The sequence below is a fragment of the Nannobrachium achirus genome (genome assembly GCF_963921795.1).
Source record: "Nannobrachium achirus genome assembly, chromosome: 4".
NCBI classification, from domain to species: domain Eukaryota; kingdom Metazoa; phylum Chordata; class Actinopteri; order Myctophiformes; family Myctophidae; genus Nannobrachium; species Nannobrachium achirus.
In genome coordinates this window covers 25099718-25117465 of record NC_137813.1, presented here as the reverse complement: position 1 = coordinate 25117465, position 17748 = coordinate 25099718, and the positions used below count along the sequence as shown (strand labels likewise).

Here is a 17748-nt window from a genome sequence, read left to right as displayed (position 1 = left end):
ATAAACGCAACGTTTGGTGCACCTCGCGCGGTCCAAGTGACTACAACCGAGCGCTCCCTACGTCCGGTTCAGCCAATCACAGCGCGTCTTTTCCGGGACTTGCGGCAATGCCGTTACGTTTCAATATCACGCGGGACGGGCTTGCTTAACGGCCAGACGCGTTTCAACCAAGCCCCCAGAACCCAGGGCTAGATTTGAAGCAACCCCGATGGTGGCCAAAGTTGGAACTGCAGCCTAAACGCGCATTTTGGTCCCGCCCCCTCCACTCCTTCCTGTGAGCGGAGAGCAGCGTGACGTCATTTGTGGTCTCGAATAGTGGCCAATTTCCCCCAGAATGCACCTGGATTAGCTACATGCTAGCACGTAGCCGTTGCTTCAAAACGCCACTGAGCACTTGCATTGAAATGATAGTGGGGGCGGGGCTCGTCCGCTCTCTATTTTATATATACTCTATGGTTTCAACCGGTATAGATATAGGGAAGGACGAGGACCGTTTCCGTCCCTCTCTCTCGTCCGGGTTCAAACAAACCGTAAACAAAGCAGAGAGCACAGCTGAGATACACTAATCGAGGTTTTCACTCACAATAAACCTTTGTGTGACTTTTGTGTCGGACAGTGTCGTTGCACAACAGTGTGTAAAGAGTGGCGTTACAGGCTGGCTTCTTGTGAAAACGTGAGGAATTTATTTATTATAATATATTTTAGTAGGCTATATTCCACACGAACGTCAAAGAAGCTTTAACGCGGTGGTGACTGGAATCCTTACTTTAGAGGCGTTAACGTGTTTTTTCTACCAGGAGACATTCTTGGAGAAGGTAATACGGCATTTCTTATTCTTCTTCTTTTGGGGCATTCTGCATTCACTAATATTTATTAGCCTTACATTAAGACGCGTTCTGCCGAGACTTTCGCATATTGCGACGTTGGGGCGACCGCGTGTCCCCACGGCACAATGCTGAAGCCACTGCAGGGCCGTCTTTTTTGATTGATTGATTGATTGAAGACTTTATTAGAAGTTTGCATAGGAAAAGGTACAGTTTCATGACGGTACAGTTCACTGGTACAAGGTCTACTAAAAGGAGATCCATGAAAAGACTAAGCTTATTTCCACAGGAAACCATTTAAGTATCTCATATCTAACATATAATTTAGCGAATGTCTGTCTGAGTGTCTGAGTGTCTGTCTGTCTGTCTGTCACAGCGTTTCTCCTCAGTGGCTGGAGCAATTGATCTGAAATCGCATCACCATTAGCATATGAACACACCTGACACAACTGTGAAGCCCTTTTTTCACTTTCACAAATCGTTTAATTGATATTAATTTATTAGTGAATTAATTTTTCCCATTGACTTATAATGGGAATCGCAAAAACTCACATTCAATATTTTTTTTCTCGCAAACCATAGGGGCTACAGTTACAAAACTCTGAGAGGAGATTTATAATGATATCAAGGATTAAATAAAAAATAACTTTGTCAGTTGCCCTCATGGTGGCGCTATAACAGTCCACTTTACGTTTCGGCCTGTAACTCTTGAACCGTAGGTCGGAAAATAAAATTTTATTTTCCCCTGGATTCCGTGGGTCGAGACGCATCTCCCGATATAGGCCACGCCCATTTGCGCCAGGCTAGATTTTCCGCCATCTTGAATTTTCTCCAAAACACACTTTTTGCTCCTTTTCCTACATATTTTCTTCAAATGTCGCAAAAAGCGGTATACATGATCTATGAACCCATGCAATGAATATACTCAAGGGATATGTCGATAGTCTGTACCGTTCGTTCGTAACGGGCTTCCAAAGTTATTAGCAGGATGGGACCGCAAACAATAGCCGTAAAGCACAAACAAATTGTCGAGTCAACACTGAATTTTAACCAAGGGTCGCGGGTGGCATACTCAACGAATCCCCAAAAGCATTTCCACTCTGCCTCATGGTGGCGCTATAACGGCCTACTTGCCTTGTAACTCTTGAACCGTAGGTCGAAAAATTAAAATTCTTTTTTCCCTGGATTCCTTGGGTCAATACGCATCTCCCCATATAGGCCCCGCCCATTTGCGTCAGGATAGATTTTCCGCCATTTTGAATTTTCTCCAAAACACACTTTTTGCTCCTTTTCCTACATATTTTCTTCAAATGTCACGAAAATGGGTACACATGATCTGTGAACCCATGCAATGAACATAGTCAAGGGATATTTTGATAGTCCATACCGTTCGTTCGTAACGGGCTTCCAAAGTTAGCGGGAGGGGCCCGTTTTGCAAACAATAGCCATAAATCACAAACAAAACGTCGAGTCAACACTGAATTTCTGCCACAGCTTGCGGGTGGCTTACTCAACGAATCCCCAGAAGCATTTCCAATTCCACCCGTAGAGGGCGTCACAAACGCGCAAAACGTAACCGTTTCGTTCCAAAACGCGTTTTTCAGGCGGACCGACCCTCTCAAAAAGAAACACAGACTACTCTGCGGATGGTCTCACGGTCCAAACCGCTGCACACACACACACACACACACACACACACACACACACACACACACACACACACACACACACACACACACACACATAGCCATTAAACGAAACGGGTATTTCTTACATTGATGCTCCTACATATTATCATGCAAGTACCAGTTAAAGTTACTTTCCATCCCTCATATACCGTGTGCACAGTGCACATCCCATAACCCACACACTGCACATCATTTCGGAGCTCATATCTTTGAACGGGTAAGGACTAGTCTAACATATAATTTAGCGAATGTCTGAGTGTCTGTCTCAGCGTTTCTCCTCGGTGGCTGGAGCAATTGATCTGAAATCGCATCACCATCAGCATATGAACACACCTGACATAACTGTGAAGCCCGTTTGTCACTTTCACAAATCGTATGCTGTATAATAGCATTTTTATGGTGTATCTATATCTATTTAGCCTACAGTACCTTTTGTGACCACACATGTTAAGGGAGGGGCGCTGTTGTTCAGGCCATGCACAATCACACACACACACACACACACACACACACACACACACACACACACACACACACACACACACACACACACACACACGGGGGGGGGGTGCAGGGGGGGGGGGTGTGCAGGCGGGCGGGCGGGGGGGGGGGGTTCTGGCCCTGTTACAGATGTTGTCCAAAAATCATGCAGATCGGTACACAGTATCTCTGTAGCCGTTAAATGGAACGGGTATTTCTTACATTGATGCTCCTACATATTAGCATGCAAGCACCAGTTAAAGTTACTTTCCATCCCTCATATACTGTGTGCACAGTGCACATCCCATAACCCACACACTGCACATCATTTCGGAGCTCATATCTTTGAACGGGTAAGGGCTAGTAACATTGAATGACAGACGAATAGAACACAGTCTTAATGTAAGTAAGGCTACACTATTATGGTAGTGAACCTGTTAGTTTTCATTTAGTAATACATACAATACATTAGATACATAACAAAACATTACATACGTACATATTGTCCAATATTTGGAGATCAGTTGTGCAAATTATAAATTTAATCAATCAAATATATATTAAAAAAACTGTTTGGACGCATTGGCTGCCAATCGTCTGTATTGCAACTCTAGCCCTATAGTTGCAATTACTGACCTTAAAGGTTATGAATTATACTTGCATATTTACAGTTAAACCCATCTTTCTGTAGCAATGTTTATGGAGGAAGACGTGAAGGCAATTACTATCAGAATAGAGAGATATTAATACAACATAAAAATACTTTAATGCTGCAGAGATTAATCCTAGATTAAATGGTATTTCCTCTGGCAACATCTTTTGGCCTAACACTCCACTCACTTTAGAAGACACAGCTAGGTCTGAGGTTATTAAAGTCCTTGTTGAATTGCTTCATTTCAGACCAGTGTGTGTGGAGTCCAGACTGCAGGTGAAGATGAACTCTCCAGACTCAACCAGGGCCATTTCTATTAAACAGGAGGAACCTGAAGATCACCCACACTTCAGTAAGTTTCACCACTTGAACCCTAGCTTAGCTATGTATTGTATTGGGAACATTTGCTGAAAGTAGTCGATCTACAAGCTCAAAACTTGTCAAGTATTATGTTTTAGTATTGTTAAATCATTTCATGATTGAAATGAACCCATTTAGACCGGAGGCCGATTCTAAAATCGGCTTCTAAAACCTAACCTAAGGTTTCAGAAAACCTTTAAATATGTGTCAAATTAATTATGTTGCTATGGAGAATAAGCGTAAGGCGGAGTTAGGGAGGAGTTTCGCTCCAGATGACGTATTTCCCGGCGCCATCTTCGAGGGACGTCACTTAATAATAATAATAACAACAAGTGCACTACAACGTTTACATAACCTACTCGTGATGATACTATTACTGTATGTAATATTGAGATAGATTGTAGGCTACTTATCATCTAAATTAACCATATCAAAATGTAATCAATCTGCGGGACATTTTTCTCTCAAAATAACAACCTTTCTGTGTTATTTCTTATCCTGGTAAACATCATGGGTCTATGACAGACAGCGTCCTTGTTCAGCCACGCCAGATATCTTTTCTCTTTTGTAAAACAAAACTGTTTGCTCAATCTCATTGTAGGCTATAATAGCCTATAATATATTCAGGGGTAGACATTAAGGGAAATTTACTACTGGCCCTCAGGGCCAGTGGATTTTGATGATCACTGGCCCTGACACGCGTGTGTGCGCAAAACTTGCGTCCTCGTTCATCGTTGATACCAGCGTCTTTTTTTCTTTTTTTAATGAATTGAGTACATAGGAGATAGGACCCCAATGCCAAACAAGCCATTGAGCTTTCTGTGGTTTAAATCCTTTCTGTAAAAGTTGTATCATTGTAACTGTACTGTCCTGTCCCTTTTGCCATTCAAAATATCATTCCCCATAAAAATAACTAATTTGATTCAATAACATGTAGGCCTACTCCTAACACCAGCTGTAGCCTGTTTAACTGGTGAGGGCCCCAGCTCAGATTGACAGCTGTCTGTCTGCCTTCCCAGGACCTCCTAATTTGGGGTTAATTAGCCTAGGATCAAGGCTATCAAAGCTGTATTTTATAGATGATATAACAATGTAAATAAAATACATAGGACAGCAATTATAGAAATATTATTAGACCTTAATTGTGGAATGTTCAATCATTCCACAATTTCTTTTAACAATAAATAGATATATTACAGTAGTTATCTCGGGAGGAGAATGTATTGCTCTTACAGTGTTGATTTCGTCGACTAAAACTATGACAAAAAATGTTCGTCGACTACTTTTTTTCACTGACGAAAACTAAAGAGACACGAAATTAAAACTAAGCAATGATGACTAAAACTATGACTAAATATATTGACAATTTTGTCAAGAAATAAAAACGAGAACTAAAGAACTAAAAGACAAGTCATTTTATGTTTGGTTGCACTCAGGTCTTGCACTCGGAAAATAGCCGATCTACAAGCTCACAATGCATCGCGGCACGACGCGTTGTGAGCTTGTAGATCGCCTATTTTCAGATGCAACAAAATGTGTAGAATCAGCCAAAAAGACACCATCAAGGCCCGCCAAAAATGTTTTGTCAACAAACAACTAAAAACGTTTCAGATGACTAAAATATGACTATAAAACTAAATCGCATTTTATTCAAAAGACTACAACTAAAACTAAATCAAAAATGTGCTGCCAAAATCAACACTGCTTACAAGGAGGATGCTGGCTAAAACAAAACTAACTCTCCCTCTCCCTCCCTCTCTCTCTCCCTCTCCCTCTCTCTCTCTCTCTCCCTCTCTCTCTCTCTCCCTCTCCCTCTCCCTCTCTCTCTCTCCCTCTCTCTCTCTCTCTCTCTCTCTCTCTCTCTCTCTCTCTCAGATGCCTCCAGTATGACGGTTCAACCTCAGAAGCGTGGCCGTGGCCGTCCCAGGAAGAACCCTGTCTGTCTGGCCTCCCCTGCGCTGCAGTGTGTGGTGAACCAACCTCAGAAGCGCAAACCTGGCCGTCCCAGAAAGCATCAATGTGGCGGTGAGTCACAATTCTAAATAATTCTCAGCCCTGATTTACCGTTGGCGCGTAGCGCACTCACAACCAGCAGATTGTTTGATCTACAAGGTCATATCGGGATCACGCAACGCTATATTTTAGCGGTAATTACGAGACGATTTCACCTAAATTATTACAAAACAGTACCACAGGGAAATGGGAATACATGTAAAATTAGATATAAACGTTTTTACTTGTTTTATTTTCAAGGCATTAAATTCACTGGCCCAAACGGGCAAGTCCCTGGTGAGTTCTGGTGGCCCTGTCACTCTAAAAAGTACATCCGGGCCAGCGGGCCATTTATAATGTCGACCCCTGTATATTCAATAGAAATATACTGTTACGAGTGGCCCCGTAACAGTCTTGTCTGATTTCCGTCCCGTTCTGATATTTTTTTCCTTTTTTTTTTTGAGATCCGTGACATTGTCCCGAAATCTGTTTATTTCCGAGGTTCCGAGAGACCAGACCATTTAGCTTATGATTAGGCTATTAAAAGCCCCTTGTGCGTGCCTCTGCCTTTCATGTGCGAGGTCTACTCAATCTAACACTCACTTTCTGCAGCCGTGCACTGTAAACTGATTGACAGGCACTGTCAGAAGTCAGATCGGAGGTGTAAACTTTATCATGTAATGTAGACTTATTATTGTCCAATGCTGCTGGTTGGTTGCCTAGGAATCTATAATATTAACATTGAAACAAAAGCCAGGGATAAAGGAATGCTTTTAGGCTATTTTCTATCTACAGAGGTAAGTCATTTTCGGTTTGTTTGTCATAGTTGTACGCTCACCGGCTCACGCTGGTGCTTTCTCATCAGCTGGACGCATCACTCGTGCGTTACGCACAGAAGGTCTTCCCCCCCCCCCCCCCCCCCCCCCCCCCCCCCCCCGTTAATCTGATCCTAGACCAGCATAATCATCACAGTTAGACAGCCATTCTATTCTATCAGAAAGAGGGAGAGAAATGGTCGAGTGAGCTTCACTTTAGTCAACTCTGCCACTTGACGCAGATCATCTGAGAGAGAACATTGTGGTCAAGCTAGCATCACTTATCATTGAGAGAGAGAGGTGCGCTTGCTCTAATTATCCAACAGGAGAGAGAGAGAGAAATGGTCTAGCGTCACAACAGAAAGAGAGAGAGAAATGGTCAAGATAGCAACACTTTGCTTTGAGAGAGAGAGGTGCTTTCTCTAACTATCCAACGTTAATCTGACCCTAGACCAGCATAATCATCTCAGTTACACAGCCATTCTATTCGAAAACCATATCAGAAAGAGAGAGAGAGAGAAATGGTCGAGTGAGCTTCACTTTGTATTGTGAGTAAGACGGGACCTGTTGTCAATGGTGTTGCATTGCCGATTAAAATATAGACCTAAACTCTTTAGGCCTAAGCCTATTTATTAAACCACAATCGAATGTTGTTTACTTGCATAACACTTTTTTAAATTGTAGGCTATTTTATATTTAGTCACTGGAAAATGTTTCAACATCTGATCTCTCAGTAGGCCTACTGTTGCCTCAAGTTGGAAATGAGATAATGCTTCAGTGCACTTGTTAAAACACCAACAATGCAACACTGTCCACCTATTACAAAATTAGAGTGACAGACACCCAAGTTAGAGATAGGAGAAGAGTTATCTAAGCCACACACACTCAGCTCTTGTGGAAATCTCCAATTCTGGTCTTCTGTAGTCATTCTTTTTCTCCAGTCGCCCTGTTGCTCCGTTTTGTCTTAAGTTAATTGAATTCATTGTTTTGTATTAGATACCTGCCGTGGCCATCTGTTATTTGATTGATTGAATACTTTAGTCAGTACAAAAGTGGGCGGAGTTAACTCCAAATTGGCATAAAAAGGTCATACGCTTATTCTCCATATGTATAGCAAATACTAATGAGACACAGAGGTGGCACCAGGGTTCATAGGTATAACAACGTACTGTATAGGTGGCAACAGGTCTAAATGGGTTAAAGAGCTGGTGCCCATAGTTTTGTACTTTTCTGATTTGTCTATGGAGTTAACATTACAGGGGTTCCCAAACCTTTTTGGCTCAGGGCACCCCTATGAATAAAGATTTCATCCAATGAACCCCTACATTATATTCATAAGGTGGGTGTGGCCACAGAAAAAACTATTTTAACACTTTCTGCACACTTTGTTGAAAAATAAAAATCTTCCTTCCAAGTATAATCATAATACCTCATTTTCATGTAGGGGGTAAAAAATCACTGCACCCCATCTTTAAATATAAGCTGTAACAACATTGTTTTTTGATAGAATCATCCTAAAACGTGGTGAGATGTTTCACGCGGTGCCAACTAAGCGCTATACCGCTTCTGTACTACTGTCTACTACTCACTGTCCCTCATGTCTCCCTTTGTGCATTAAGCGGATGATTCATGGAGACATGTAAATGTTTATTAACACCTAAGGAATCCAGTATATCATTGTGTTGTTTTTCTGCTCCTAGACATCCTGTGTAAAGAGGAGGTTTCTCCTGAACAGGAGGGGAGCTCCAGTCTGCTCCAGGAGGAACCAGAGCCTCCACACATGGAGGAACAGGAGGAGCCACTTCAAAGACCAGAGGAGCCTGATGGATCAATGTCAACATTACCATCTTCGCACTGTTCTGAAGCTGAAGTCGAGTCTGGATCGGACTATGAAGTCACTGAAGACAGTGACAATTGGGAGGAGACCAGTGGAGGTCAGTCAGTGTTAATCATAGGCACAGAACTTACATGTGCGGGGGAAAGAAACTGGGAGTTGTATGAAAAATTAAATTAAATCAGAAATATTAACAGGGAAGACGTAATTACTTGCGCCAGCAGAGCGCACAAGTACTGCGATTGGCTGATGCGAGAGAACCCCTGCATTATATAGGCTTACCACTCCCATTTTAATTGCTCTCCTTTTTGGGTAGGTAGGCCATTATGCAATTTCAATTTACTTATGACCTACAGTACCTACCCAAAGACATCTATTAAAAGTCAGCAGCAAAGGCCCCCATAACCCACCTTAAAGGTCATCTTTGGCATGTTTATATACCGTATATGCTATATACAGTAAGACGCCCTAAGGGTGAAAAGCGCCCTGGCCCTAAAGGGTGAGCTCGTACAGGACGGAATTTGCACAGGACAGAATTCATTTGCAAGTGTTATTCGAGTTGTGGTTGGTTGTTCAAGTTGGACAAAATGTGGACAATATTTTCCCGAATATGGATATGACTGACATGTCCATATGGGCCAAGCTATGGGCTTATATATTGATGACATCAGGGTCTCCAGACATAGAGGGTGGCCATATATGGCCAATTCTGTTTTGGCCATATATGGAGCGTCCATATATGGACATTGCCAAATATGGGTCAAAAATGTGATGTCACAACAGGTCAGCTATAGACATTGAGGCGTTAAGCTGCCTTGGTCATTGAGTCAACAATGTGATGTCACAACAGGTCGGATATAGACATTGAGGCGTTACCTACCTACTATTTACTCACTGAAGGTCAAGGTTCTGACAGGTTTGATAGTAATTGCTCCGTACGGTCGGAATTATAATCACGCTAAAGCGCCATTCCCCCATGGCACATAACTATAAAGATAACTATATTTCACCATTGTATATATATATATATATATATTCATATAGTTGGTGATAACACTCATAATATCCACTTGGCTTAGAACGATTTAAAAACTATATTTTTTATAGTTATATAGTTATAGTGCTACTGATCAGTGTGAATGGCCCTTTATAGGCCTATCTTTAAATTACATTTAAAATCTATACCTCTACTGTTAAATGTGAAGTCATTGATCAATGCTTCACAATGTTTTTCTGCTTTCATGATGTTTGGAAAAGTGCTATGTATAGTGCAAAACATTTATCATGTGACACAATGAACATGATTAACTTCTACAGAATATTTGAAACGTTTGAATGTCCCTAGTACCCAGTTGTCCAGGTGCCCACCTCTCCAACTTCCCACATGTCCCTAGAGCCCACATGTCCCTAGTACCCAGTTGTCCAGTTGTCCACCTCTCCAACTTCCCACATGTCCCTATAGTACCCAGTTGTCCAGTTGTCCACCTCAACTGCCCACATGTCCCTAGTGTCCAGGTGTCCACCTTTCCAAGTGCCCACATGTCCCATTGTCCCTAGTTCCTAGATGTCCAGGTTCCCACCTCTCCAAGTGTGTGGTGTCTGTCTGTCTGTCTGTCTGTCTGTCCCCCCACCCATCCATCCATCTCTATCTCTATTTAAATAAATAAAAAGTTTGAAGTGAGCGGTGGAAGTTTGAAGTGAGCGGTGTGTGTGTGTGTGTGTGTGTGTGTGTGTGTGTGTGTGTGTGTGTGTGTGTGTGTGTGTGTGTGTGTGTGTGTGTGTGTGTGCGTGCGTGCGTGCGTGCGTGCGTGCGTGCGTGCGTGCGTGCGTGCGTGCGTGCGTGCGTGCGTGCGTGCGTGCGTGCGTGCGTGCGTGCGTGCGTGCGTGCGTGCGTGCGTGCGTGCGTGCGTGCGTGCGTGCGTGCGTGCGTGCGTGCGTGCGTGCGTGCGTGCGCGCGCGCGCGCGCGCGCGCGCGGCAGCTTAACGCCTCAATGTCTATTATAGCTGACCTGTTGTGACATCACATTGTTGACCCATATTTGGCAATGCCCATATATGGCCAAGACAGAATTCATTTACAAATGCCTCAATGTCTATAGCTGACCTGCCCATATATGGAGATCCCTGATGTATGTAGTCTATGTCAGTCATATCCATATTTGGGAAAATATTTTGGCCACATTTTGTCCAACTTAAACAACCACCCGCAACTCGAATCACACTTGCAAATTAATACCGTCCTTTGCGAATTCCATCCTGTGCGACCTCACCCTTTAGGGCGAGGGCGCTTTTCGCCCTTAGGGTGTCAATATAGCCTATATATAATGTCATAAGTAAATTGCATATGACCTACCTACCCAAAAAGGAGAGCAATTAAAAGGGGAAAGGTAGGCCTATATTGCATAATGCAGTGGTTCTCAACTTTTTCAGGCTGGGGACCCCCCAAAATAATTTGGGGACTCCCCTGGGTCCCGGACAGGTTGAGAACCACTGGCCATTCCCCACCTAATTATTAATTAATATGGCTCTTAAAATAATATCACTATATATCACACAAACTATAGGCCTAACTTTTGCTTTATCTGAAGCTGCAGGCAACCAATTAATTGGCAAAGTATTCTGACAGTAAAATCCTCAAACACGTGACCCTTATTAATTCTTATTTTTTATTTTGGGGCTTTTATGGCTTTATTTATTGCTTGACTGAGGACAGTTGACTGACAGAAAATGGGGAGAGAAACGCAGCAAAGGTCGTTGGCGCTTGGACTGGTAGCTCAGCTGGCGCCCCCTTGACTTTTATTTTGAAGGTCCTCCGCCACGTCCTTTTGGTTGGTTTCATTGACAATGACGGTGAATCAAAGCGAACTATGGAACAAGCCGTCTGTTGCACTTGACTTTGAGTGCAGATGGATAATATAACAACGGAACACGGGGGTCAGTGTTCTGTTTTCTGTTTTCTGTTTTTGAAGGGAAATTAAGAAAACACAAATGGCTTTAAAGGAAAACAGAGCGTTTTTCAACTTTGTTCCATCCAATTTCCAATGTTTACAGACATTTAGAAAAACGGTCTATGGTCCTGTTTTCTGTTTTTCATTTTAGGTTTAAAAGTAAAACATGGGAATTTGGCCTTTTCTGAGTTTTATTTTGAAGAGAAAAACAAATTGAAACACACACAGTACACTTTTGTTTTGTCCTTTATAGTGAACCTGAACAGTGTCGACTTGGCATAAATAAATAATAGCATTAGTATTTAATTTGCACAATTAAATAATTGAGTTATATTTTCTCAAAATAAAATAGGCCCTTGCCTACTATATACAGTAATAATACAACAATTCTACTTACCTTTGAGGGAACATTTTCTATCAGAGAGAGAATAACATTTCGATTTTATATTTTCCACATAATGTTAAAGACAATGTAGTGAAAAAGGACCTTAAAGTTTATGAATTATAATTGCATTTCAGGAAGTACTCTGTGAAAAAAGTAAAAAAGTCCTTGTTGAATTGCTTCATTTCAGACCAGTGTGTGGAGTCCAGACTGCAGGTGAAGATGAACTCTCCAGACTCAACCAGGGCCATTTCTATTAAACAGGAGGAACCTGAAGACCACCCACACTTCAGTAAGTTTAACCACTTGAACCTTAGCATTGCTATGCAGGGGGAACATTTGCTGAAAGTAGTCGATCTACAAGCTCAAAACTTGTCAAGTATTATGATTTAATATTGTTACTTCATTTCATGATTGAAATGAACCCATTTAGACCTGAGGCTGATTCTAAAAGCGGCTTCTAAAACCTAACCTAAGGTTTCAGAAAACCTTTAAATATATGTCAAATTAATTATGTTGCTATATGTATAGCAAATACTAATGAGACACAGAGGTGGCACCAGGTATAACAGCGTACGGTATAGGTGGCAACAGGTCTAAATGGGTTAAAGAGCTGGTGCCCATAGTTTTGTACTTTTCTGATTTGTCTATGGAGTTAACATTACAGGGGTTCCCAAACCTTTTTGGCTCAGGGCACCCCTATGAATAAAGATGTCATCCAATGAACCCCTACATTATATTCATAAGGTGGGTGTGGCCACAGAAAAAACTATTTTAACACTTTCTGCACACTGTTGAAAAATAAAAATCTTCCTCCCAAGTATAATCATAATACCTCATTTTCACGTAGGGGGTAAAAAATCACTGCGCCCCATCTTTAAATATAAGCTGTAACAACATTGTTTTTTGATAAAGAATCATCCTAAAACTTGGTGAGATGTTTCACGCGGTGCCAACTAAGCGCTATACCGCTTCTGTACTGTCTACTACTCACTGTCCCTCATGTCTCCCTTTGTGCATTAAGCAGATGATTCATGGAGACATGTACATGTTTATTTACACCTAAGGAATCCAGTATATCATGTTGTTTTTCTGCTCCTAGACATCCTGTGTAAAGAGGAGATTTCTCCTGAACAGGAGGGGAGCTCCATTCTGCTCCAGGAGGAACCAGAGCCTCCACACATGGAGGAACAGGAGGAGCCACTTCAAAGACCAGAGGAGCCTGATGGATCAATGTCGACATTACCATCTTCGCACTGTTCTGAAGTTAAAGTCGAGCTTGAATCTGACTCTGAAGTCACTGAAGACAGTGACAATTGGGAGGAGACCAGTGGAGGTCAGTCAGTGTTAATCATAGGCACAGAACTTACATGTGTGGAGGAAAGAAACTGGGAGTTGTATGAAAAAATAAATTAAATCAGAAATATTAACGGGGAAGACGTAATTACTTGTGCCAGCAGAGTGCACAAGTATTGCGATTGGCTGGGTATGTATGTCGTTGTCCTTCTTTATTTAAGACCGTAGCCCAATCAGGGACCAGCATTTCTGGCAACGTCATCATTAACAGCCAATGAGGGACCAGCATTCCTGGTGAGGCAAGTGGTAATGCCAGTAGCGAGCGCACCTCATGCCGCGCTCTGCTGCCGCACAAGTAGTGCACAATGAGCAAGTTAGCACCTTGACAGAGTGCAGTTCTAGTTGCTCCTCATTTTATACTCACCAGTTTTAACCTGCCTCTCCCCTCTGTCCCTACTCCACCCCACCCCTCTTTCTCTCTATCTCAGGAGACACTGGAGAAAAAACCTTTCACTGTAAACATTGTGACAAGAGTTTCAATAAGTCATCTAACCTGAAGAGCCACCAGCGTACACATACTGGAGAAAAACCTTTTCACTGTAAACTTTGTGACAAGAGTTTCAGTGAGTCATCTAGCCTGAAGAAACACCAGCGTACACATACTGGAGAAAAACCTTTTCACTGTAAACTTTGTGACAAGAGTTTCAGTGAGTCATCTAGCCTGAAGAAACACCAGCGTACACATACTGGAGAAAAACCTTTTCACTGTAAACATTGTGACAAGAGTTTCAATCAGTCATCCACCCTGAAGAGCCACCAGCGTGTCCACACTGGAGAAAAACCTTTCCACTGTAAACATTGTGACAAGAGTTTCAGAACATCAAGTAATCTGAAGTCACACCAGCGTATCCACACTGGAGAAAAACCTTTTCACTGTAAATGTTGTGACAAGAGTTTCATCTGACCTGAAGAAACACCATCGTTTCCACACAGGAGAAAAACCTTTTCACTGTAAACATTGTGACAATAGTTTCAGTGAGTCATCTCACCTGAAGTCACACCAGCGCCGTACCCACACTGGAGAAAAACCTTTTCACTGTAAACTTTGTGACAAGAGTTTCAGTGAGTCATCTAGCCTGAAGAAACACCAGCGTACGCATACTGGAGAAAAACCTTTTCACTGTAAACATTGTGACAAGAGTTTCACAGCGTCAGGGTCCCTGACAACACACCAGCGTATCCACACTGGAGAAAAACCTTTCCACTGTGAATATTGTGACAAGAGTTTCAAGTGTTCATCTAGCCTGAAGAGACACGAGCGCCGTACCCACACTGGAGGAAAACCTCTTCACTGTAAACATTGTGACAAGAGTTTCAGTGAACCATCTAGCCTGAGGAAACACCAGCGCGTCCACAGTAGAGAAAACCCTTTTCAGTGTAAACATTGTGACAAGAGTTTCAGGGAGTCATCTCACCTGAAGTCACACCAGCGTACCCACACTGGAGAAAAACCTTTCCACTGTGAATATTGTGACAAGAGTTTCAGGGAGTCATCTACCCTGAAGTCACACCAGCGTGTCCATACTGGAGAAAAACCTTTCCACTGTGAACATTGTGACAAGCGTTTCATTCAGTCAGGTAACCTGAAGAAACATCAGCGTGCCCACCATAGACTGTAAAAAGATATGGACGGTGGAAAGCCATTGGTTTCTATGCTGCGCAAATGAAGCTTTTTGGCCGTTGTAAGGGTGCTTCCATCATTGTTTGAAGAAGCATACCCTGCTATAACATCAAATATAACATCAATTGGGCCATATTTTCACAAAACGCATATCATGGTGATTGAAACAAGGTTTGAACTAGCGACAGGAACCATAAAGTATTCATGATAATGTTTATTGTATAGGTAAGAAAATCTAATGTAAATGTTCAAGGAAAATGAATGGAATCCTATGGAGAACATGTTGCCTCTGGTGCCAGAACAGAGCAACTAGCGGCCAATCATAAGAACTTTCAGTTCCGTGTTTGATTCATTTTAAATTGGAACAACTACACCCCTGGTGTCCACACTGGAGAAAACCCTGATTGATGTCACCAGCGTAACAAGTTCTATAAGGGGTAGTACAAAACCTGACAGTGTTTTTTCAAACTTTGACTTGTCCTCATCATGAAATGGATGGTGAGTAGTTCTACTTTTACTGCAAAAGTCATGTGATTTACCAAACAGTGCAGAAATCTCCTTACTGATTGGATTTACCCAATTTTCACAGATTGTCTATAGCAACACCCAAAAGCAACCAGAAAAATATAATACGTCTTATTATACTTGTTTTGCTTTTTATTTTCCAGAGTTACTTCATTATCTATTAATACTGTAAAAATGCCTACACATACAACAAAATAACAAGGAATACAATTTGATACCATTAGGCTCTATTTTGATTGTCTTAAGTACCAGCTCTTTTGCCTTAACTTTAAGGCCTGTCCATACTGTCTCTGACCACCAAACGTTTCGTCAGAAAGGTCTGGTTCAACTACAAAATAACATCACTCACATCTTCTGAAAAGCATTACCCCGAATTACAGTTCGGAAATCTGCACGTTGGAAAGTCAGAACTCTCTGATGAAAAGTTTGGTGGTCGGAGACAGTATGGACAGGCCATCAAGTCATTTCAAAGGTAGTTAAGTGTTTTTTAAAAGTCTTTGTTTCCAGGACTTCTAGTGTGATCATTGTTCTTACATTGTTGTTGTGACACCTGGTGTCATTTGTCTATGTAAACCTGGGCGCTACACTCCATCTGCCACCTGGGGAGAGCAACGGACTGACCTCATGCTTCCTTCTATGCATAAGAAGTGTGCAAGCAGCTTCTTTTCACCTGACGGAGTTTCCCCAGCTGGATGTAGCATGTGGAAGGGACACGTTATTCCAACTATAGTTGCTTTCCCCTCCATCAGTCTGGCCAGGGGGAGGCTACATATATATACTGCATGTTTTTTGTGAGGGTTCCTTCCTACCCAAGAGAACACGGGGAGAACATGCAAACTCCACACAGAAAGGCCTTTTTGCAAACCCCACCCAAGGTAGGGCACTGATGACGTGGAGGAGAGAACTCGCCCACAACGCCCCCAGCGGACACATAGACGAACGGACAGGTTGCAAAACATAGTCTCCCCACGCCTTTTCGGCCTGGAGGAGACATTAAGTCAATGAAGAAAGTCATGCAAACACCAACACACTTACTGAACTGAGACAGTGACTTTTGGTTCTGGAGATAAATGGAAAAACATGGACCTGTCAGGCTGTCACTGACAGGTCCATTTATCTCCAGAACCAAACGACAGGCTGTCAGAGGCCATTTAGAACCCACTGGAGTCTGGAGGAAACCTGGACCGTCTGGACCCCAGTTTGAGAAGCACCGCACTGAGCTCATTTCAAAGGTAGAGTTGAGATAGTGTTTTCTAAAGTCTTTGTTTCCAGGACTTCTAATGTGAGCATTGTTCTTACATTGTTGTTGTACATTTAATTACATTGTTGTTCTTACAGACACGGTCCATTTGGTTCCATTTGTACACTCAGAGTTACAGACCCATAACGGTGGGAAAAAAAACATTCTTTTATAAAATAGATGGAGAATTAGAAAGTGTTGAGGTAATTGTAGTGTTATTGATATTGTGACGGCCCTGCCCCTCTCTCTCTGCAGGCTAGCCGGCAGCTTAGAGCAGAGTGGAGCAGGCCGTCAGGCTGATTCTGTACACCTGAGTTGCATGTGGTCGGAGAGTATTTAGCTCTCTACTCCCTGCTTCAGCAGGTTCTCTGCTTGTGCCCTTGCACCTCTATACAACACGCACACAGCACACTCCACACATCCATACACTGCAGACATGACTGATTACTGACTTGTTCACACCTCATATCCATTTATGTTTGATTATTGCTTTTATTGATTTAATTTAGAGTAATAAATATAATTTAAACGTTTGTACTTGTGTGTGGGCTCCCTCTTTTTGTCATGTTTGCCCTAGTACATGACAATATCCATTTATGGAAAATCCCCAGTAGAAAAGTGTATATTTATTAGGAGACAGGAGTGTGGGCCAACAAACTTACATGATGCTGACCTTGATACTGATACTGTCGATGATACTGACATGATACTATGTTTTTTTATTTGAATATGAACATATGAGGTTTCCACCCGACGGCGACGATATGCCTATCAAAATGGTGAAATTATACACAAATTGTAATGTGTAATGAACAATGAAATATTACCATCCCACTTTTGTCATAAAGCAATGTGATGAAGTAGCAATGCCAAGTTATTATGTTGTGTTCAAGAAAACCGTGGGGCAAACACTAAGAAGGTTGACAATTAATTCTCTCTTTAATACATATATTTTATTCTTTAAGAATAGAATCATCACAGAATACGGTTCAAAACGCTCGCCTATATATATATTAACTTCAGTACATACA

General features: G+C 42.1%; 1 protein-coding gene across 1 annotated transcript; it reads left to right on the top strand.

The window, feature by feature from the left end:
• Positions 1-741: 741 nt before the first annotated feature.
• LOC308282782 (uncharacterized protein) lies at positions 742-10209 on the top strand (the record flags this gene model as incomplete). Its single annotated transcript, XM_080723171.1, has 5 exons — positions 742-815; positions 3893-3996; positions 5880-6029; positions 8512-8644; positions 10203-10209. Exons 2-5 carry the CDS (start codon positions 3927-3929, stop codon positions 10207-10209), a joined length of 360 nt encoding a protein of 119 aa, XP_080579297.1. The 5' UTR covers positions 742-815; positions 3893-3926.
• Positions 10210-17748: the final 7539 nt, after the last annotated feature.